The sequence below is a fragment of the Passer domesticus genome, chromosome 1 (assembly GCF_036417665.1).
Source record: "Passer domesticus isolate bPasDom1 chromosome 1, bPasDom1.hap1, whole genome shotgun sequence".
Lineage (NCBI taxonomy): Eukaryota > Metazoa > Chordata > Aves > Passeriformes > Passeridae > Passer > Passer domesticus.
Window position 1 is genome coordinate 129,337,376 of NC_087474.1, and position 24,367 is coordinate 129,361,742.

Sequence of the window (24,367 nt, forward strand, 5' to 3'; positions counted from 1 at the left end):
TTACAGTGACAAAAATATTTGGAAGCTTTGTGACAATATCAGGAGTCAGAATCAGGACCCTTTAGAAGAATTTCATGATGTTCCATGGAAAGAAAACACTGTTGGTCTTGAAACGAGCTCTTTCACTCAGTGTGCAAGGAGATGATCCATAGTCAGAGTGGAGGTTATGTCTGGTTTCCTTCATATGGTAAAAGAAGTTTCTTTCTTCTATTCTTCTGTTCTTAGTTGCTGAAATTACTGAGACATTAAACATAATTTTTCCATTTGGGAGAAGTACATCAACATTAGAATATACTGAAGTTAAGTATCACAGATAATTTAACGTTGCAATTTCTTTCTTCATTGCCTAACAAGAAAAAAAGACAAATTAGGAGTCACAGTGTGAAAGCAAGCAAGAGAACTCTTTTTGCTTCTTCACCAAAAGAATCAAGAGTCTGTTGATAACTTACAGTTGTCAGAAATGTTTAGCCAATACATCTTTAGACAATACATGTGCTAACATCTTTCTAGACCTGTTAGTTTCAAACAAATCCTTAGGCATCTAAAATACAGAGTAGGCTAGAGAGACTGGAAGAATCTGTATTATGGGATTCTGGATCTTTATTAGATGGTTTCAACAATGAGAGAAGAAGCTGTTCCCAAAGAGCCACAACTAAAAGCTGGAACTGTTCTTTTCTGCACTCTGATTAAGTACTTGTTAAAGTCTCTCTCTTCATATACAGCAAAGGTTGCTTCTGATCAAATCGTGCAGGTACTCTGAAGAGGAGGTGTTTTACAGTTAAGGTAAAAGTAGAAAACAAATTAAAAAATCAAGTCCAGTCACAAAAGCTCAAAAGCTCTGAGATAACATAAACAGGTCCCTATTCACACCAAACCACATCATTATGAGAGAAGAGTGAGTGAATTTTTCAGGATGGGCCTGCACAATCAGAACAGTCTTTTCCAACTCTTTATCAGTGGAAGAAGAGATTGAGATGACTAGGGCCAAAGAGAACAATCTTTTTTTAAGGCAGACTGAGAGGCATAACAAATTTTATCTATTCTCAGGCACAAGCATCTGAAAGACAAATGGATTCAAGGGCCTTGAAGCTGAAGGTTGAATATCCAACCTATCTGAATGAACTGAATACTGGGAATGCCCAACTGGGACTATGGGTGCCTGTGGAAGATTTCTGCCTAGTTCTGACAACTCAGAAATCCTCTCTTAGAGGCAAAGACTAGAGAATTTGACTCATTAGCAAACTGTCATAGGCAGAAAACTCCCCATTTATCAAATTAAAGATGCTTGGGCCATGCTAGTTAAAAAAAAAGTCTGGTGAGAATAGAAAAAAATCTCAAGTTCTTGTTATGCTTTATACTTAATTTCTTTTCAAGAATGGAATGACTACTACACAAGCATTACCACATGTGCCTGCCTGCAAGAGAGGAAAGAGGAAGTGACACACTGAGAAATGCACTCTCCTTTCACAGCCTCCCAGCCCTGAAAGGCTTCTGGAGAAGACTATTGACAGACTGAGGTTAATTATTTTGAGAGGCCTGAGTGGGTGGACCCATTGCCTTCAAGCCTTTTCCTGCTGAGACTGCCAAAAATTATGCTACATACAACAAAAGTTTTGCAATATGTATGTCTTCCAGACTGAAATGAAAGCCTTGAGAGACAGGCAAATGAGCTGTACAAAGTAATGCCAAATAAGCATGATGTTCACAGTGCACCCATACACATACACAACACACACACACACACTGTATAACAGCATGTTATACACATGGGCTACAAGACAAAAAATTTACCTTCACTAACTCAGTTTTGTCATCATCTTCCCGATGTCGGTAAATGCACTGGCTGAGAAGAGCATAAAGTCTTTCCATGCGAGATATACTGACATTCTCAGTTGCCACAATGACCAAATCCAGCACTTGCTGAAGCACAAAAATGGAAACTGCAATTCAGAATAGCACAAGACACATCCTACTTTGTTATATTTTTAAATAGACGTGGCACTTCAGAAAACTGACTAAGTATCTCAAAAAATTTAATTGGAGGAAGCAAATTAATATTCCACATGTCAGAGAAAAACTTGCATTTCAGACAGGATTTTCTTAACTCATCACTATATGACATCAGTGATCATAACTGCAATTCAACTGCTTCTAGAACAGCTGGGAATGACACAATCCACTTTGTCATAGAGTGACTGCCTCAGGGAAATCATGGTTGCATTTCATTAGAAATGCAATACAGGGCCCTAGAAAATGGGTTTTTAGAAACAAGCCTACAGATCTTCCAGACAGAGCTGTGCCAGATGGAAACAGAAGCGTCCTTAGGTGCTCAAATATACGCATTAGCTGAATCTGTACTGTGACTAACATTAGTCAGCTCCTACCTTTCAACTCAAGAGTGGATGAACTAGCAGAGCAGTCTACAGGAAATTACAATCTCTCACATAGTTCCTTGTGTTACCAAAAATGTGAATGTGGTAATCTGGGGAAAGCAACACTAACAAGCTAGCAGCAGCACTGCTGGGGCTGTTCAGTAGCTGTGTGTTGTGGGAGGCTGTACAGACATAGCTGAAAAGAGCAGCCACATCAAACAAAAATACAACTGCCTCACAACTGCTTGCCATCAGACTCAGCTACTGGAAGATTTGAGTTCTACACCTAATATCAAGCAAATGAGTGAATACACATCCAAAAGAAACCCCCAAGAAAACAAAACCAACCAACCAAAACCCCCATACAAAACCAAACATCTCCATTTGGGAGGGGCTCTCTGCTACAAGTAGTGAGTTCCAGTGACACCCATGTCAAGGAAAGAAGTCTTCTAAAAGATGTGTGTCATGACTGTAGCCCTCTCCTCACAGCTAAAATACATATGAGCAGAAACATCAGTAAGCGCTCAACCCTACCACTTCTGCAGTCAGCAGGCAATAACTTCAGATTACATGCCATTAGCATCCTGATTCTAGAAAAAAACTATGTAGCTTCTTTAAATATACAAGCAGGCATGAACAACACAACCCCCTGCAATTCGCTTCCTTAGGAAGCCATCTTGGAAAGTTAATTTAACCTCTACAGTTCAGATCAACACTTAAAAATGTGATAGAAATTATGCTGGTGAGCCCTTTTACCAAAGGGAATTATCTCACCCGCACAAGGGAAACAACCAAGTAATACTCCCTTTCTTATCACAGCAGGTAAAGTGCAGCTTCCTCTGCTTTGACCAACCTCCTAGGTTGGTTCAACCTAGTAATTTCCTGAATTTTTCTCATGGCATCCCCTGAAGGGCAGGTCATTCTTCTACAATCTCCAGTTCATGCAAAGGAACCTCTTTTTCCTTCTGCAGCTCGGCCTGTGTTTGATCCTTCCCCTGACTATACCTTAGGATAACAACTTCTGTCCTAGAGGGAACTAGAAAAACCATGTAACTGTATGGATGCAAAATTCTAGCACTCAATTTTGAAAGTATTTGAGAAAAAGCAAAGCATTTTATCAAGGATGATCTTTTGGTGCACCTTCTAATTTCAGGTTTAAAGTCATCACTGCTAAAAATCAAGGTCCTTTTCCAGGTCCTAATTAATGAAAGCATGCAAAGAGCAAACCAAAATACCCATCTCCCCAGTCCATCATAAAAACTGCTACCCAACAGGAGTAGCAGGTTCACAGTGAGTTAACTTAAAATTTAACAGGCCATTTTACATTGAAGATTAGGAAGAGAACAGTCTCCTAAAATTCAGTTCACCAAAAGCAAGAGCAGCCATCTACACCAGCTCTGGAAACAACAGTCATTACAGGCTGAATCATTTCACAAGCTATACATCCCTCTCATTAATTGTTTGAATTGGCATTAACAAGTAACTTAATTGACAACCATACAGGTAGCAAGAAAACATCCTACTTCAGTACTAACAAAATTGAAATTAGACTTACTCTGAGTTCAGAGTAATCCACAGACACTCCCTGTGTGTGAATTTTCTTTGCTTCCCCGTCACATACTTGCAGTTTTTCATCCAGCTGAGAACGTCCCACACAAGCTGTAGGATGGACTTGTGAATCTGGAATAACACACATTTTTGAAATCAAGATTTCTCTTTATCTGGAATACAGTATCAGTGAAGTATCTTGTCTGGAAAAGACTAGCCCTCTGCAATAACAGAGACAGAATTGTTATCCATTTTTTTTACAGAGAAATGCTTGACTTCTATCCTTCTAGTGCTGCTCCATAAAAACTAGGAACTTGGACATGAAGAAAAGCACTAGAGAAAAAAGGCAGGGTAAAACTAAGAAAAAATATTCATGCTGCCACTACAGCACTGCACAGCAAATCTGAAGTTAAAAAAACCAAACATGGTCTAAAAAAGTAGTATTTTAGGTTAGGAAACACATCTACACATCTTACATTTCAAACATTGGGACATAATTCTTCTGTACCACAGGGGTCTCTGTGTTCACACTGTTTTAGGTACAGCAGTATAGTTTACACTTAGGCTGCTTATTACTGGGAAGGTACTTGTACAATTCGGTATCATTTGAAACACAAACTGTAGAATAAAAAAAACCAGCCACTGTAAAAAATAAAAAAAATCAGCCACTGTAAAAAAACATGGCTGTAGCCAAAGTAATCACAGGAGCAACAACATCATTATGCAAGGAACACTGTGTGTTGATTTGAGAGAGACACAAAAGAAGTAACAGAATGACATTCAAGAACGCTAAAACCTAATAAATAGTGTAACCCTCCTCAAGAACAAAAAGGAGCTAAATTACCTGTTTGACCTTTCACTTACCACTTGAACCTGAATCTTCAACAGTTGTGGCTATTTGGCAATCTGGCATTTCACTCTCCTCTCTTAGGTCTGAACATTCAGGAAGCATGACACTCTTTTCTTCAGCAGGGGATTTAGCCACAAGGGTCACTCCTTCGCGTTCATTTTCTGTCCCACTTTTCTGTTGTCCTTGAAGTACATTTTCATGTTCTTCTATAGGAATGTCCTGGGATGATACAAACTGAGCATCCTCCCTCTTTACTGAGATACTTGAAGAGTCTTCCTTCATTTTCCATTTTATTTTTGACTTATCTACAAAGAAATACCAAAAAAAGTAATCTGAACCATTCCCAAAGCAGTCCTTTCTTCAAAATGCAGCAGCAGCATCTTGCAAGGAAAATAACCACAGGAGCTTCAGTACCATCTCCCTACAAGTGTCTAGAGAAAAGGTTCAAAGTAAATGAGATCAGTTCTCTATTAGATATATTATAGGCAGGGAAGGGAAAAACACTGTTTTGTGTAACTGCAAACTAGCTCAATATTCAAAACAGACAATGTTTTGGATTTCAAGACGTAAGTGCTATTAAATGTCAGTTGGGCCATCAAGGCCAGGCTCTTACAATGTCATGCAGCCAGTGCATTCAACTTCATACTGAATGAATGACCTCAGGATTTACTCCACAATTTGAAGCAGCATAATGAAAAATTCAGTGCCTCTGGCATGAAGAACCAAGCATCACAGGAACCTATTTTTAGGCCACAGGAACAGAGAAGGGGGCAGTGACTTTAGCACCTTTCCAAGAAAGTCTGAATAAAATGCAACTTGCCATTAGAGCAGGAGGTACTGGTGTCCACAGGTGCTGCAGGCATCTTCCATTTCTCATTACACTTTGAGTTTTCTTTCTTACACCCACAGAGCAAAGAATTGTGTCTTGTGTGGCTGGTTACAAAGCATGAGACAAGTCTTAAAATCCTCAGCATCAAAAAACATACCTCTTTCCTTACGAGATTCTTTAATTTTTTGGCAGCGTTGCTCAAAATCTTCATCCATTTCATGCCTCACTATGGAATATGCAGTATCACTCAAAGTACAAGCTTTGTGCCTCAGGAGATGATCTGAAATTTTACAGCCAGAACTGAGCATTTTCTACCAGTCAATGAAACTCTTTATTTTTGGTTAATTAGAATTATTTTTCTTTTTACATAGGCAGGTTCTGAAAGGTTATCTCAGTCTCTATTTTCAGCACAAAAACAGAAAAGTTAATTATTTAAGAAAAAGTACTAGTTACCAATGAACACATCTATCACAATTCCATACCCAAACAATATATCTAACATCAAAACATTTACAACCTGGCATGAAATGCTCTCTGGGATTGTTTAAAATTATCTAATGGGCCTCTTTAGAATTATCTGATACCATATCCACTGTGGGATTACTAAATTTCCACAGAGAAAATCTATCAATTTATACATCTGAAATTTTTCCAAATTAGGAATAAAAAATAGACCCATACCTGCAGGCCCTTTATATGGTTTGGACTCTAAAGCATTGCTACAGATTAGATCGATGTCCTTTAGAAAATCTCTTGCAGTTAAGTATTGGTGCATGTCAATCTTGAAGAGAACTGTCGAGAGGTCCATGGGCTGTTTAATAATGTCCTTGTAATTGGGTGCCTACAAATTAAATATACATGCTCAGAGATTTAAGCTACAAAAATTAATGACTTCTATAAAGTCAAATAAAGGACTTCATAAAAGCCCCAAATATTTATAACACCCACAAAGATGCAGAAAAGAACCAGGTTCTTGGAAATGGAAAAGGTATTTCAGGTGTCTTTGAATAGACAGACCAGGAGAAGGAGAAAAAAAAGAAGCAGGGTGGTCAGAAGCATGTGTGAAGCAGAGTGGGGAACTGGTGTGATGAGTTTTACTTCCTTTCAGAAAATCACAGCAGAGAAACCTTTCTCAGTAATGTCACCTTGGATTCTCTTTGTTGTTGGCAGAAAGAAAAAAACTGCAGAATTTGCACCTTTGAAGCACCTGTCCTAAGCACCTAGCATTCTCATCTAGAATGAGATAACTGGACCCAGAAATGTCAATTTCTTTACTCAGAGCATAAAAGAAGCCTAATGACTACTTTAGGTGAGGACATCTATGTGTTTATAGGTTATTCACATCTTGGAAACTACAAGGAAAGAAAAAGGCAACTGAGTGAATGCTTAGGGGGATGGGACTTTGCTGAAATGCAAAGCTATCTTAAAACTACAACTGACTTTGAAGTACATGCCCCTGGCATAGACTTATTTAATAAATTCAATGGGAAGAGTATGGGAGCAAGAAAAAACATGCAGCCCTTATGGCTAATTATGCACTGAGAAAAGCCCTAGATGAAACTGAGAATAGTATCTGAAAATTTATTTGACAAACTGCTGCTTCTACTCCAGTTCTCACAGAAATTATTTAATCAAAGCACTTTACACTTTATTAAAACAGCCCTTTAGGTACTTTTTATAAATATAAAGTGATCTCTCTGCTTTTTAGTGCTGTAACATACCTATGTATCCAAACCTTTCCATAGGCAAATTGTGTTGACATTTGGTGTAACTGGCACTTGGACTAGATCATCCTTGTAGATCCCTTCTAACTGAAATATTCTAAAGTTTTAAAGACCTTTTAGAAAGAACATAGGGCTTTCGGTGAATACCCAAATAATAAACATTTGAGAGTCTCAAGGAGTCAAGTAAAAGCAAAATTCACTTCCTTCTTCTAATATCAGTATAGTACAGTCCTAACATGAAAGATAAACTTTCCTAGAAAGAGCACAAGAACACCAAGAAACATAAACACAGAGGAATTATGAATACACACAGTTATAATGGTATTATACGTCAATACTAACCTCCTCTGAGACAACGGGCTTTGTAAATGCTTTGAAACGTTTGTCAATGACAAGTCTTTGAGCCACATCTCTTAAGTAAATCCTGAGTTCACGCAATGTATCCTCTTCCTGCTCTTCCAAATGTTTTATTTCTTCCTCTGTCAGCTTTCGAGGCTTAGGTGGTGGTGCTACAGGCAGCACTTCCAAAGGCTGGCAAGCTTAATTGAATCAGAAAGTTGTAATTAATTGATGGCACTCATATACAAGCACATGAAAAATGACTGATAGAAAATTATCACCCAAGCAAATACTGTATTAACTGTTAACCTAGAGTTAGCAAAGTTCTGTATGTAGAACATCCTCCTCACTTGTGTTGTTTTTTAATGCAGGAGGTTGAGCAGCTTGCTTCATAACTAAGTCCTCAAAAAAACGTCTTCTCTCAGCACAGGTCGGGCGTGGGATTCTGAAAACTTCTTCATATTCATTATTAAACAATGCTTTTATCTAAAGCACAAAGAGAAAATATACTTCAGTTATACAAGGCCATGCAAACTTCTTATATTCTGTTCCAAAAAAACCAGTACCTCTCTGAATAAAACTGAATACTTATCTGGATAAGACTATAAATTAACAGTTATCTTTGTGGCCTTAAAAGACTAGGTTTTTACAGCATGGCAATTTAAAGTGCCTTCTCTGAGGATCACATTCTAGGTTTTAAGCTCCATGAAGAAACTGAATGATAAACAACTGAGAAAGGGGTGATTGGGGATTCACCATCCCCAAGGCTGCTTATTTTTCATTTATGTTCCTTGCTGTCCTTTGCCTTGAATCTTTATGGCAGCTACAGAGGGAAAATGGCAAGGCTCAGAGGCCAATGCTGGCTTTTTAGTGAGGTGTTGGGGCTTTCTCTGATTTTATTTTTAATTAATTTAAATGAAGTGTCTCAATTTGAATACTTCCAAGTTGTATTACATTTTTCTATTTCTACTACCAAAAATTATGGAAGAGATTTCAATCCTTATTTTAGAAGACACTTATTGACAGTATGAAAATATGTGTTACTGAAACAAAGTAGTCCAAGCAACACATTCACATTTTGAACACCTTCCATTAATGGGCAGTCTCACAGGCCTACAATGCTCAGCATGTCTTCTTGAAAAATTTTGTTAAAGAATACACCTAAAAATTTATTTCCAAGTTGCTTAAACAGAAACTGGAACTTAGTTTTCTAATTTGTTGAGTTTTCACCCAGATGAAGGAAGTAATTAATTTTTTAAAATAACTTAAATTTGAAATTATATTCCATCAGTAACTTTGTGGCCTCTGTATTTTTTCAGCAAAAATACACCTGATTTTTCAGTATGTTTTTTTTATCAAAAAACATTTTCAGAAAATTTTTTTTCAAAAATGTTTTCAGAAAAATAGTCTTTCCTAGATACTTTTCAAACACAACACTCTTCACTAAGGACACACCTAACCACCCTGAAGCTACCAAAACCATTGTTGGAAGCAAGTCCATACAACTGTCTAATAATCTTGAGTATGTGAGAAGGGAGAAAAAGCTGGATCAAAATCAATCTTTACTCAGAAAACACTTTAGGCAAATACTTTCAGCATTGTTTGTCTAAGCAAGTTTTAAGGGACTGGGTTTGGATGTCTGAGTAACAACTATGAATTTGCTTAAGAGTGGCAGGTAACTCTAAAGCTTCAGGGAGTTATAAATTAACAAGAAATTGAGTAATGAAAGAAGAAAAGTATCGACTGAAATACCTCTTCTGGGAGATCTCTCAGCTGTACATTAGATGTTGCAAGGAATAAAACTGGAGTAAACCTTGGGATGCTCTGCAGTAGTGTTGTAAAAACAGATCTCAGCGTAGTTCCAACAGTCTCCCACCATGAAGGGATTTGTGGGACATATATGATACTCGGTGCTGATCTCTGAGCTTCTCGCATCAACTGGTAAAATGAAAGCTTGGATTAAAAAACTACATCATGTAGAAGAGACTACTAATAACTAACTATTAAATAACTACATATCAGTCAAACCACCTTATGAAATACGAGGTATAAGCACAAGACATTAAGACAAATTGATAAATGACTCCTTAATAATCAGGTAAAATTTTCACTTTGACTTGAATACAGACATATCTATGCAGGCAGAAACAGATCTGAACCTCAGCCTGATTTCAAAACTACTTAGGTATAAGATGGCTTTAAAGAGCCTAAGAACTCAGCCAATGTAGTGGTGTGACTGAAAAAATCCCAAAGCTAACTCTTCGGAAAGGTGTATTTACCTGGAGAAATCACTACAGAACATGTTCAGTTCAGAAGGGAAACACACACCCAATTCAGACTGCAGCACAGTCTGAACAAACAAAGGCCTATGTGAAAAAATGAGGGATAACACAGCACAAGATGCCTGGTTATAATTCATAACTTCAAGCACGTTTTATAAGAGGTGTCTGAAGAGCTAAATCCCTCACTGCCTCTCATTACCAAAGGTGGGCTTTGGAAAATCACAAGCCACTGCCTACAGATGGCCCCTCAATTACAGAAGACAACATGCACCTACTGCATGAGGGAAGTGGAACAGTCCTTACACACAAAAAACTACTCCGTGCACCATTTCAGATTAACAATCAGCAAAGGACTTGCTCCTCCTATGTGACAAATGAGTATCCAGTCACATAATGTGTCTGTCCTAACTTGTATAGCTGTCAAATGCTGCTAGAGATCAAAATATTTTAATACAGTGATGGCAAAAAACAAACTGGATTTACTGCCCAAAAGCAAAAAAGCAAATCAGCACTAAACTGCTTATATTTCCTTCTCCTAGTTAATGAAAACTCAATACTGTACAAATCTAAGTATTCCATGAATTTTAACACTTTTGCTGCATGTACTGCAGAATTAAAAGCTGTGTGTATATATGTAAAAAAACCACCAAACAAACAAAAAAATTCTTTGCCTCAAAACCTTGGCTGCCCTACAAATACAATTAAAAAAGAGGCTACAGAATGTGCATTGACTGACATGCTGTCAGGCCAATGCAGAGCCATCTACTGGTAGCACAGACTCTTAAGAAGCAACAAAAACAGCTTTCTAAATACCACATGATACCAGCAGGATTTCTTGCCACAGAGAGGGGTTTATTAGCAGCAATTCCCATCCTCCTGAGATGCTAGTAATAGTCTCTCTGTTACATTTCAAATAAATAACATGGCTATGTATAAAATCATTACGTAGTATCATTCCATTGGAAAAGTGGATTTTCAGACAAAAGTAAATAAAACAGCACATTTAAATCAGGTCACTTATATTGACAATGACTTTTGCTTACTTCACTAGTTTATACACTAATCCTATGAGACTAATGAGGAAAAAAGCTACCTGTACACATGTTTCATCTGGTAATGTGCTAGCAAACAAAGTTGGTGTATCTAGCGTATAAATTGGAAACTTTTCCAGGGAATGTATTACTGCAGCTGCCAAATCAGAAGCTTGCCCAGATCCTGGCTCTTCAATTAGTAAGAACCGTGGCCTGTAAGATGTTGGCTGGTCACGAGGATTTCTACAGCAATAAGTAGAAAACAAGTTTAAAAATGAGTGATGAATAGGAAAGTAGACATTAAAGTTTTTTCCCCATGCACTTTCTTTTGTAAATACTCTTCCTGTTCCACAAAATAATAAGCTGGTCCATGAACAGGAGAACTATCAAAGCCTACTTTCTCACAAACTGGTACTCTGCATCTGCTAGAAATCCTGCCAGTCCCCAGCACATCTGCTACTCTTTTGGCTGGGTTAAATAACAGCTCTTAAATGCCAGAGTGGGACTGTCCAGCCAAAAACCCACACAACAGTTCAGTTTGATGGGTCAGGGCAGTGTACTCAGAACAGGAGTAACCAGCTGAACCTTCACACTTATGTCGGCAAATATCAATCACCCCCCACACACACTCAACTTCTTCATCTAGCATCCCTCACACCAAACAGTTTACACACTCAGCTCTCTTAAAAACAGAGTCACAACAGGGACAAATGTACCTGCTGAAAGTGCGCAATTCTGCCTTCTTGTAACCAGATGTTTTATGAGTCAGCTTCTCTTCAGAGATTGATGGTGATTCCTCATCACTATCAATCACATAATTTCCTAAAATAGGATTTAAAGAATAGAGAGGTTTGTTAACTTTCTTGTATAGTCTGTCTCTCTCTTGCATTAATACACCTTCAAAATGGGTGCTGAAAACACTTCTCTTATATTTCATCATTTGAATGCTATTTCCTGAAGATTTCATTCTACCACAAATCAAAAGAGAATGCACAAGTCTCTACAAAGCTGTCCTATGTCCCATGATTTGCATCAGGTATTATCTCTCTCTTGATAAAAACTTGTGAGTTTTTCTCCTTAGAAAAAAGATGGTTAAGAAAAACTTACGTAGCTTCCAGACATTTGGTAAACATTTCTCCTGCTTTAAGCATTTATTTGAAAAGAGGTGCTAATAATTTAAAGCTTAGATTCCTCTCTGCAAGTGATAAATGTGATGTTAGCTCCTGTCAGAAACAGGGTCCTCCAGCAGAGAATGTGTAGTTCTCAACTGCTTTTGCATGTCACTCACAGCTCCCACCCAGCACTGTGCACACACAAATTATATAATTGTGCTGCTAGTACAGCTGAGTACATTTGTGTACGTTGATTGCACAGATCACAACTTTTGCTCTGGCAGATTTTAAAACAAGTGGATGTAGATGTTCTACCTTGCTGTTGGTCCTTCTTTAGTGCAAGCTCAGCATGGGGAAATACTCTCTGCAAGGTTTGTAAAATCCTTTCCAGTGTGTCTTCTAACAGTGGCTTTGAAATAGCTGATAGTGCTTGCCCAGGGGAAGGCACAACCCTTCGTGAAGCTGGAACAGTCTTCTGCATGGCCATGGAAAAATCATTTGCTTTTATTTTAATTGAATCCATGTTTATCTGCAGTCTCTGTCTGCTTTCATATAGCTGAGGATAGCGATGCCGCAAAGCACAGAGACCAGTTTCAGCACATAAGGCTTTAATATCAGCACCACAGTATCCTAATAAACAAAACAAGAATCAAATGTTATGTCAATCTCAGACAAAACAGAATTCAAGGCCAGTAATTCTAAAGGACAACACTGAATAACTTTGTATGCAGCCAAAAATTACCAGGCTAAGAGACAATTTAAAGAGTAACTGCACAGCAGAAAAGTTCTTCACATGGCTCACAGCCTAATATCCTGCACTTAGGCAGCAGCCTACTGCTCAAAACTTTGTTCCTGGGAAAGATGTTGCAAACCCATCCAGTGTTCTGAGAGACAAAAAGAAAATTGAAAGCAGTGCCTAAATTTGCTCCCATGCCAAATGCCTTCTTGCTGCCTCTCTCTGCCACAAGGTACAAGAACTTGAGTAGTGCCTGCTACAAGTTCAGGTTCTCTAGGACTCAAGTCACATGTTGTAACCCACAGTTTTGAAGCTCACCAACACATTCTTCAGCCAGCTCCTCTAGTAAGTTGTCTGATGGCTTCGGCTTCCATTCTCGTGTGTGAATTTTGAAAATTTCTTTTCTTGCCTGGAAACAGTTGCATTTCAGTTTGCCCTAAGTTTTCTCTTAAAAGAACAATGACAACACAAACCCACAAAATCCCTTATACCAATACAAATACTATTCTTATCTGCTAAACCTTTTAGTATTTTAAAGGTCAATTATTAATACACTGTCTACTTCTTCAAGCTGGAAATTTAATAATTCTGAACTTGTTACATTAACTATTGCTTGGGCCTGCAGTAAAGTAAAAGGCATTTACATCTACCATAAAAGGGAGTTTTCCCAAGAGTGAGGCTTAATGATTCTGAAGAAAAAGTCATTGTAACATCCTTATCTGCAATCAGAGGTATTTTCATCAAAGAAAATTCTCTCAAATTAAGCAAAATTTCATTAATTGTTTAGTACACAGATTAATTATGGCAGCTTTCTAGAACTCTATCACAGTAGAGAATCATGTATTAGATATTTTTAATGGAACCTCATCTTCTGTTCCTGAGAGCAGATGAAAACTGGAGAAAAATGTTTGTGCATTTTTACTAGCTTTCAATCCAATAAGCCTTTTTATCCTTTTTCCAAGAAGTGATAAGAAATATCAGAGATAGCCAGTGAGAAAAAGAGGCCTCCAGTTTTGCAAGATATCTCCCCACTTCAATATTTTGTGTTTTCTAAATACCCATTTTTATATTGCTTAACTATTGCCATTGAACTAGAAGCTTCCCAAGCCCTGCACCTGTACAGTATCCTTCACATCTTTATCTGTCAATAACTTCCAGTAAGATCCCAACATACTCAATTTGCTCTAGCATCAGCCTTGATCGAAGTTTTTGCTACCATGGAGGCATTCTCTCACCTTTTCTTTTACTTTCAAGATGCTAGAGGGGTAATTTATAACTAATTAATATACCCATTCTTTCTTAAACATTTCAGTTACTATCAGCATCCTATTTTCTTCACCAGTAAAGAGAAACCAAAACTAAGTAGACAATTAACTACTTGTTGAAATCACCCTAATCATATATATTCAGCACCAGGTCTGCCCTGTACACTACAATGCAATTTCTCCAATATCCCATTTTGTCTCCCTGTAGCTTTTGTCCAAACTGTACACTACAGATGGAGACTTGCACTGCTGCACAATGCTGCCTTACTACAGGGACTTGTCATGAAGATGGACTTTGCCACAGAAGAGTAAGGTTGAGAGGAAGTTCTGACCTCTTTGTTTGGCAAACGGAAGCGGAATTCTCGTTCAAAGCGCCCAGGTCTTCGCAAAGCAGGATCTATGGAATCCAGTCTGTTGGTGGCTCCTATCACCACAACCTCTCCTCTGCTGGTTAAGCCATCCATAAGTGCCAGAAGTGTCCCCACAACAGAGCTAACAGAAAAACATGGTTGTCATTCACCAGCTTAGTAAATTTTCTTCAGTTACACATAACCTTGTCCAATGGTCGCTCAAAAAGGACAAGTTTTTATTGATGAGATGCTATTTAGCAAAAGACTCATTTTGAGTCATAATAAAACACAGAAAATGTAACACAGACCTTTTGCTGATATCAAGCTCAGCAAACTGTTTTCAATTACTGTTTAAAAATATCTGAGATTCATTTGCACAGAATTACTAATTTTCAGGGAAAATGAAAGTGTCACTTGAAGATAAATAAATTGCCATCTTTTTTTTCACAAAGATCAAGCAGCTTCTATGAAGATACAAGACATACCCTACCTATGAATTTGGTCTTGTTTATTGGACCGTACCGGAGCCAGAGCATCAATCTCATCAAAGAAAATAATTGAAGGTCGCATCTGGTAGGCCTACAATGAAAACACAGGAATATTGACATCAGGAAAACAGCCCTATTTGAAAGAGAAAAAGCATGGAAAACATCATGGTTGGAAAGGCACTAACTAAATTGTTCAGACTCTGTTAACTGAGCTAACAGAGTAAAATGGTATGAGTAACAGAAGACAGCAGCCTGTATCAACTCAAGGAGACTGGGTGACAAGAAACAAACCACATCAGTAGTTTTTACATCTACCTGGAAACCACAAGAACAGAGACAGGACTTAGCTACGTTACAGGTTCTGGAAGCAAAAAAAAAAATCTGCAGGATTGTATTATTTCCTTTACTAACCTTTCCCAATACATCTCAATATTTCAAACCCCTAAAACTTCACTGAAAAAGGAAACAGTGGCAATCCCATTTCAGTGAAAGGAGCTGACAAAACCTGTAGACCATAGAAAATTAATTCCAGCTCAGACAGAACACATGCCAAATTTCAAACTTACCTGCTCAAATAATAAACGAAGCTGTCGTTCAGATTCTCCTATCCATTTACTCAGGCACTCAGCACCTTTTCTCATAAAAAAGGTTACTCTCATGTCACCTTGACTGCATTCATTAGCAAGTGCACGAGCAAGCAGTGTCTTTCCTGTCCCTGGTGGACCATAGAACAGACAGCCTCTGCAATTAAAAAAAAAGTAAATTTTAAAAAGTCACATAAGAAAAAAACATCATGGAAAAGCACCTATTACGAACCCCATCCTTAAAACACACAACTCTGCTCTCTTAAACAAAACACCTCATGGATAAGATAGCAGTAACAGTTAAAGTATGAGAAAAGTCAAAAACATTCCTACACAGTTCTCCAAGGCAGCAAATAAAATCAGTAAAGAGGATAATGAGGAAATACAAAACCTTGATAAAAGCTTACAGCATCCCAAAAGGACAGGAAAACTTCTGACAATCCAGCAGGGGTGGCTGGAGCCAAACAAGAACAAACTTCCAATGCAGAATCTGAGACTAGGCTAACTTAGGAATCATCAGTTCATTTTTTCAATGATGCACTCGATATTCATTCTTGTTTTCACATAAGTCAAGGTTTTATAGTAAAACATTTGATTCTCCTTTAAAAAGCTTTGAGTTACTGGCATTGGCTTCCCTTTGCTGGTGATAAAGGAAGAAGTATTCTAAAGCTGGAAAGATATTCTGCATTTCTGCATTTACTTCAACTAGAAAAGCCAGTACACTGCTGCTTCAAAAAAGAATTTCACTTAATAAAGAAGCAAAGCACAGAAATATTTTCTTTCTATTTGAAATACTTTTAAAGTTACTGAAGGCAAAGAATTTTAGGCCCTAGTTCAATATGCTGTGACTGAGTTTTGTTGACCAAGAATATGTAAAGCTAACAATTCAAGCAGTGGTCTTTTTTTATAACACAGAAGCCACTTAGCTCTCTAAAAAGAGGACAGATTCCTATTTTAGCTCAAGGACAACAAACACTGGAAGTTTCTAGTTGCATATCCTATCAGTTGCAAAAGTGATACTTGAGAACTTAAAAAAAAGAGTTGGTGGTAGAGACAAGTGGAGTTTTGCTAAATAAACATTTGACTTTGAGTAGAAAGTACTTCCTGCTTACAAACCAATCAAGTCCGCTTCTATACAGAGCTATAAAGAAAAAATCCCCAACTCTGCCTTTTAAAGGCAAGACACTTTAAAAGGATGGTCTCACCATGCAGTACATCTTTGGGCCTACATGTATACTGGATTCTACCAAATTTTTTTCAATTACATTTTACTACTGTTGGAAAAAAAAAAAAACAACTGCTGAGAATTTGGAAGCATGACATATTGATACCCCAGCTGAATTCTCCTGAAAATAGGTAAATTAGAACTTAAGATTTTAAACAGTGTCTGTTACCTTGGAGGTTCAATTTTCAATCTCTCAAAGATTTCGGGATAAAGCAATGGAAAAATTACCATCTCTTTTAAAGATGAAATGTGGTCAGAAAGACCACCCACGCCATCAAACTGTACCTAAAGATTAAGAAAACAGAACACATTTTATATGTTAAAGAAAGCTGCAGCATTGATAAGGTTCTATGAGAAGCTGGATTGCTAGAGAGAAAACTGTAAAGAAAGGGAGTTATAGATGGCCCACTACTGGAAACTTTCATAAATGCTGCAAATGTGTCACTGCCACAAGGAATCAAAAATACTTACTGAACCATCTATTTGCATTTGCTCCACACCAGCCAGACTTCCTCCAGTTTTCATGGTATCCTTGTCAACTCCTGTTGAGGCACACTTCTGAAAGCTGACCAGAAGAGATCTGACTTGAATTGAGGAAAAAAAAGGTGCTTCCTAACTTGCAGATAGAAGATTTTTTTATTTTCTAATGATAGCAAGTGAATGCAGAAGACCTTATAAATCAGCATGAACTTTCTAAATAGGTAAATACTCATTCCAATGTTTTACATTTAATGACTATTAGTAGATAAAGACAAATGGTCACTCCAGACATTAAACTGAGTTAATTGTTTTAACAATACCACTTATGAATATCCAAGCCAGTTAACACAGCATATATAGGAATACAAACTAAGAGCAATTATTCCCATATGTGGAGACCGTGGACTGACCTTGGTAATATGATGGAAAAATTCCTCCCTTTCCCAAACACACTGACATCTTTCAAATTGTTTTAGCTTTTACCTTCAAAAAGTTACAGCCCAGGGAGAATACTCATTTCAGTGGGTGCTAACATTATAAAGGCTGCCCACAACTCCTAGGTTTTCCTTAGGACATTGGAATATGTGTGCCAGAAGAAACACATCTGAAAGATGTCAGGCTGAAAACTCATTTGTTAGACTGTTATTAAATTAATATTTCTAGAACATTTGTCAAGTAACAAAATCTATTTCCCCTACTTATAACATTTTCTCTTATAGTGGTTTTCATTTTGAAAAAGCAATGGTAAAACACAGAAGCAGAGAAGTTTTACATCAAGAAAATACATCAAAGTGTGTATCTCTACATTTCCTCCCATTCCCACCTGGAAATCAAATTTCTTATAAAAAGCCAATTCTAAAAATCCATTTTTAGAGTCTCCAATCACAGTTTTCAATACCAACAGGTATGATAAAATATTGCCCCAATTTAGAAAGGGTACAAGACGAAGATGGCAACACATCATAGTTAGGCATATGCAAAGTCCTCCCAAGTATTCTCCTCCTTCCCCTATTCTCTAATTTAATTAACCTCCTTAAATTTCTCTTCTTCTTCTGTATTTCAAAATCCTCATCATCATCAGAAGAGGAAAAGGAATCACTGCTGAAGACTCCATATCTCTGTCTGCAAACATTCAAACAAGTAAAAAATTAAAATACACTCCAAGTAATACTAAAATTTAAGTCAGGACTATCTCAGAGTTTACTTTGAAATCTACAAAGTTTTCAGATCATTGCAAATTTTGTCTGATATCAAAGTACATTATGGGATTTTCCTTGTGACAACAATATTTGATTTTTCTTAGGAAGGTAAAATGTATCACTAGTGTGCAAAGAAAATTCTTAATCAAATTACTGCTTTCGTCCAGTCTCTCTCTCTCAGACACACAAATTGAGTTTCACTTAGCATTATGTAGCCACTGTGTGGAACATCAACATTTTAAACTTATTTAAAAATTTTACTTCAAAACCCCTTCCTTCCATAATTGTCTGCTTTCAATGTTATGAAACAAATGTTCCTATCTAGCAAGGGAAAGCACTCTCCGTGCTCTGTTTAAACAATGTGACACCCCTTTGTCATTGCTGCTGCAATTCATAAATTAGATTTTCATTTAATATTTTCCTGGTTTAAGGATGGTTTCATACAGAAGCATGAACTGATTCCAAACAGACATCAGAATCAGTGTTTGAGCAATTTAAAAAAATCCATTAAAACTTCCATACAGGCTCTCCCTCTAACTAAACTGTCTTCGGTTTTAAGAAAATAACTTTCATCTCTCAAGATTAAATAGTCTAAGGTTTTCAGAGGGAGATTCTGGCTTCAGTTACAGAACAAATTAATTTCAACCACACAATCGCAGCCACAACCCTCATCATCACCTTATCAATGACCAGAAATACTGCATTTTCAAATAAGATCTGATGGCTAGCAAAAAGAATGGCCTGCCACTGCCAGTGTTTGTTTTCTTTACACTCTCAGACTACCACAGTAATAATAATACTAATTATATTATTTGCCACCAGTCCAAAACCCTTTGAAAGCATTATTTGTTAACATCAAAGTAAACTCATGTGACAGCCCTACTGAGACAGAAAAACTATCACTTAACCATACACAAACCTTTTGTTCCCTTTGCATGAATCTCTCTCTGAGACAGATGAAGATTGTCCTGAAGAATCTGTCTCATATCTTCTAAGTCCTGTTGAAAGCAAAGAATTTAGAATAATGTCACAAACAAGTTCAAATAAAGCGGGATAGTCAAAGAGGCAGAACACAGGAAGTGTATCACCCATCTCCAAGTTCAGGGGAAGTTTCAAGGCAGGCAGGGGTTAATAAATGCACAGCAGAAGTGAAAAAACACACACCTGATTTTTAACAAGAACTGCAAAACACTTGAGTAAGAATATAAAGTCTCTTTAATTACTATTCTTTCAAGGCTAGATAGGTCATTTTTTTACTGGAAAACAATAAGGATCCCATAAAGGAAAAATGAATAGAAGGTGCACAGGATACAGATGCTTAAGAAAAATTACTGGCATAATGAAGGTAAGAAATTTAATGTTGCATGTGTGCATGGATTTCCATTAAAAAAGTCCTGCTTCCATGGAAGAAATTAGCTCTTAAGAAAAACTGTGCCTAAAACCTACTTTCCAATCTATCTTCATAGCACTTAAAAAAACCAAAGTTTTTTTTTCCTTTTGTTTCACTTCCTTATGAAGAAATTACTGCATACAACATTAAATTCTTTAAGTACTGTTGAAAGTAATGATATATTCAAAATGCCCTATACTACAGGTATACCCTCCTGTCCACAACCTTTTATCATGCACTTGTTTTGGGAAAACACTGGGGTTTGGGACTTCTTTGTCTGAATACCTTTGAGCTCTTTAACAGTACAGCCCTAAAATCTGTGGCTATGCCTTGTAATGTCAAGAGCGACACAGATTTTTTAATAAATGAAAAATACCCAGTAGTTCAGTCCATCTCAATTGCTGAAGAAAAAGCTTTTGGCTAGGGTATAGTCAAGGAAATTTAGAATAGAAGTAGCTTACAATGCTACCTGGATTGTCAGTTGTTCCTTCACCAGTTGTTTCCATTTCTAGACTTTCCTAATTAAAAAATAGGAAAAATCACATAAACATGCAGAAAATATGTAAGCATATCTGGGCTTTATCAGTTTCAAGGCACTCCATACATGCAAAAGATTAAGTTAACACACAGCAAGAGGGAATAGGAATACCACTCTGGAACCCGGGATTTATAACAAGGACTTCTACTCTAAAATAGGGTTTAGTAGATGTGAAACTTAAATACTTGACTAGAAACAAAACTGACCGTACCAATTAGTCACAGCTTAATGATCAAAGAGTGTGGTAAAACCCCAACAAATAAATTCTTAGCATAAAAAAAGGCATACTGGCATTTGAGAGATGATTTAGAAAGTACTATGGTCAATTCTGGTTGAAACAAATCAGAAAGGAATTCATGTCTGGCCAAAAGCAACTATGAAAGCAGCTATGGATATGTTAGAAAACAAAGCTCCTGGCAATCAAGAGGACAGTGGACTGACCTGATTTAAAAGAGCAAAACCAAGACAAGGAAATACGATTGATTAGTGTCTATAATTTTAACATGAGTTCTGCTTGGGTCAGGGGACTACTTGAGCTCACAGGCAAGGCTGGCACAAGAACAAACACAGATAAAGCAGGTATCAGTAAATTCACTTTTTAGTAAGATTTGAATGAAAAGCCAAACCCTGAGACAGCTATTTGTAAAAAGCTGGGGGTTTTATTTATACATTCAAAAATCATAAGGCAATTCAGCAGGTATAGTATGTGATGTGTTTCAGCATATCTTTTGAGAGTTTCTCCTTTCTTCTGAAGAAGCTACTTCCTCCATCAAAGAATGTAGCTATAGCATGACTGTAATAGTAAGATGTTAAATTATAATTCGATAGCATGAAAAAATACTAGTTTAGACTACAATATGTTTTGGAAAAAAGTTTTTTTCAACTAAATTGAAATTATAAGTAAATAATTTCTTTACGCAAAATGCTATTCTTATAGAAAAATAGTAAATTATTTTGGTATCTACTTCTGTGTAGTGGAACACCCACAGTCTCCCTTGCTTTGCTGCCTCGGTGTCTTTTCCACGTAATCCGTTTTTTTTGCAAGACTGCTTCTGCAGTACTAAGATACAAAGTTGACATGTAAGAGCAAAGACAGGTGAGTACAAAAAAACCCCACTGAAAATAACACAAGTAGTTAGCATGATATTTTAATATAGCGTGCACAAAGCAAGAGTCATCCACACTTCACCAAGTTTTTCAACACAACTTAAAAATTAGGTAAAATGTTCAGTTTTTTTATAGAAAGGATTTGCAAACATAAATTGTTTTGAGTTAATTTTCCCCTCTTGCTGAACACAATACAAAAAGAATCTCATTTAGTAGAAAAAAAAAAGAATTCTGAAGATCATATGAAGATAATGAAAAGAAATTATGGCAGTTTTTCACAGCACTTAAGTTGTTCAGCATGATAGCATTAAGTGATTTTTAGTTCACAGCCATCCTCAGACAAGAGGTTGGTTAGTCTTCTCTTAACTGGAACTAAGGTCTCATGGTGATATTCCATGAATATACACTCTAGAAAAAAATAATATCTCTCTGCTGATACACTTGGAAAACCTTTCAGAAAACAATGTCAATTTGGGCTTCAATTTGGGCAAAGAGAATTAAGTCGCAGACACACAAGCAGAAATGCTAGGACTGCTCTACTTTGCCTGTATTCAACTTTCTGCCATTTCTTAACAGAACATTATAAAATTATTTGAAAGCATGAAAGAAAAGTTAATTAAACAGGAAGGCAATTCTGGTGCCAAGAAGACAAATTTAGAGGGCAAAGTAACATCTACTGAAAGTCACAACATGAAGTGATCATTTCAGTTCACAAGAAACCAGCCCACATATAAAAGATGCTCTGGCGTGAAGATCTCTCTACAACTGGCAATCCTAAAAGGAAGACGCCAGTGGCCAGTTTAACCATTGGCGGTGTCCAAATTCTTTACACATAAAGCACCTGACAAATACATCCTCCTGCGCACAGTCTGGGAACGTAAACCTTAAGAGAAGCCACAAGCAGGAGACACTATCTGACCAAGTGCAGTGGAACGTTTATGGAATGTTTGTCAGGTTGCTTGGCAGTGCCCCCTCAAAGTTCCAGGCTTGATCATGCCCAACCCCCAAGTCCCTGGTGGGACTTTACTGTGGCTGGCACCTGATGCCCAAAACTTGGCAATCACAGAATCATGGAAGCGCCTGGGTAAGAAGGGACCTTTAGTGACCATCTAGTTCAACACCCCTACCGTGGACAGGGACTCCTTCCACTAGGCCAGGTTGCTCCCAGCCCCACTCAGCCTGGCCTTAACACTTCCACAGGGCATCCACAGGTTCTCCGGACAACCTTACCACCCCCGCAATAAAGACTTATCATATACATAGTAACATGTAGGGAGGTCTCAGCCCAACATATGCATTTACCACTTGCTGCCAGGAATAAAAACACCTTCTTCTGCCAGCAAAAGGAAATCCCTAGCTAATAGTATGCCCAGCACAAAGGCTTGCTTATAAGGCTCATTTTAGTAGCTCTGCATGATGAAAAAAATCCAACTTACTCTGTTCTAGGATTGCAAAACAAAATAGACTGATTTATAGTGGTGTAAAACTTTGTCAAAGTCTACAGCTTCAAGAGACCTCTAAATCCCAATTTTCTTCACCCTTTAAACAACCAGTATTACAGAAAATATAATGTGAAGATGGTTTGATAGAATTATATAGGGGGTTGACCTTGGCTGGAAACCAGGTGCCCACCAAGCCCTGACAGGACAGAGCAAATAAGATGGGGAACAACTAGTAGCTTGAGATAAGGCCGTTTACCAAAGCACGAACAGAAAATCTGAAGTTTGTGCAGCTCAGCAGTAGCCAAAGCACGGGTGTGTTATCAACACCTTTCCAGCTACCAGCACAGAGCACAGCACTGCAAAGGCTGCTGTGGGAAAATGAACTCCATCTCAGCCAGACCCAATACAGATTACCTTCCATAAACACAAATTAATTCTGCTATTCACTTTTAATTATTTATTGACTAGTTTAATATTAACCTTCCTTTCCATTATTTTTCTAAGGATTTTTTAAAATTTCTTCTGTATAGTCACTGGGTTTTGCCACTGCTTTTTTTTTGTAAAGCAGTCAACACACATGGAGTTAGCATGATGTATAACTACAATAAGTTTTTGAAAATAGGACTGATAATTTCTTTTTTAAAGCTGTGCTTTTAAGGAGATAAAGGACAAAACAAAGGTAATGCAGACATACACACAAATATTGTGATAGGAAACAAAAAAAAAACAGCTAGGGAGGTTACATGTCAAACTGGGCCAGTACAGTATTAAAAAAATTCCGCGTTTTATCTTTATTTGTTGTGTGGTTGAACTTATAAAATATACATGTATGAATGAAAAGAATTATTAAGTCACAGGAAAAAAAAAGAATTAAAAATTTAAATTAATGTCTGATGTATTCTAGAACTAAACCAGTCACATTTCTATGTAGTATTTTCTGAGGCATATTCAAGTAGGAAAGCAGCTGAGACCCACTAGTGTCACTGAAACAAGCTGTAATATTAAAATATTGAATTGTCCTTGGCTAGAGTCACTAATATTCATTAAAATATCGAATTCTGTTCTTTACAATTAGTGTTTGAAAATCTGGAATGATCCAGCAACAAGAAATCTTTATGAATTTAATTCTGTATTTGCTTCTTTGTGATTTCACATTTTAAAAAAACTCATGCAAAAGAAAGGCTGCATTAAGAGAAGATCAGTGACTCATTCAGGAGATCAGAAACATCTGAGATTGCTTTTATAATGTTAATTCATCTCAGCTGTATGATTACCTTTTCAGGTCATTTAATGAGAGGGTTTTTTTCAGAAGATCCCCATCTCATTTAGCTATGCCAAAAAGTGAACAGTTTGTGTTGAAGAAGATGCTAAATGTGAGGTAGCCAATCCTTCATTTGCTGTAGAAGAGTAATTTGATATTGTGAATAAGGTAGCACTTGCAGAATAGTTATCAGGTAAAGGAATTTGAGTACTGCC

General features: G+C 37.2%; 2 protein-coding genes across 8 annotated transcripts in view; one reads left to right on the forward strand and one right to left on the reverse strand.

Moving 5' to 3' along the window:
- LOC135280812 (ATPase family AAA domain-containing protein 2-like) lies at window positions 1–22,453 on the reverse strand. Of its 6 annotated transcripts, none has more exons than XM_064389128.1 (22): window positions 22,364–22,453; window positions 20,274–20,322; window positions 19,334–19,412; window positions 18,245–18,337; window positions 17,207–17,300; window positions 16,905–17,020; window positions 15,493–15,667; window positions 14,929–15,017; window positions 14,421–14,580; window positions 13,142–13,232; window positions 12,403–12,717; window positions 11,692–11,797; window positions 11,038–11,218; window positions 9,415–9,600; window positions 8,013–8,148; window positions 7,666–7,862; window positions 6,281–6,440; window positions 5,757–5,879; window positions 4,785–5,075; window positions 3,928–4,052; window positions 1,792–1,920; window positions 1–346 (listed from the first exon to the last, which is right to left on the reverse strand). In XM_064389128.1, exons 2-22 carry the CDS (start codon window positions 20,308–20,310, stop codon window positions 308–310), a joined length of 2,922 nt encoding a protein of 973 aa, XP_064245198.1. In that variant the 5' UTR covers window positions 20,311–20,322; window positions 22,364–22,453; the 3' UTR covers window positions 1–307. The 6 variants fall into 6 exon arrangements, with proteins under 6 accessions (XP_064245198.1, XP_064245187.1, XP_064245219.1 ...); XM_064389117.1 differs by having other exon boundaries at window positions 22,291–22,408; XM_064389149.1 differs by having other exon boundaries at window positions 20,266–20,322; window positions 22,291–22,373.
- The window catches only part of TERF1 (telomeric repeat binding factor 1), a 24,246-nt gene continuing 22,306 nt past the window's right edge, over window positions 22,428–24,367 (forward strand). Inside the window, exon 1 of one of the 2 annotated variants that reach the window (XM_064389203.1) lies at window positions 22,428–22,533. In XM_064389203.1, coding sequence (XP_064245273.1) covers window positions 22,443–22,533 — 91 coding nt within the window. In that variant the 5' untranslated portion in view covers window positions 22,428–22,442. The remainder of the gene's footprint in view (window positions 22,534–24,367) is intronic. The other variant, XM_064389192.1, reaches the window with a different exon arrangement.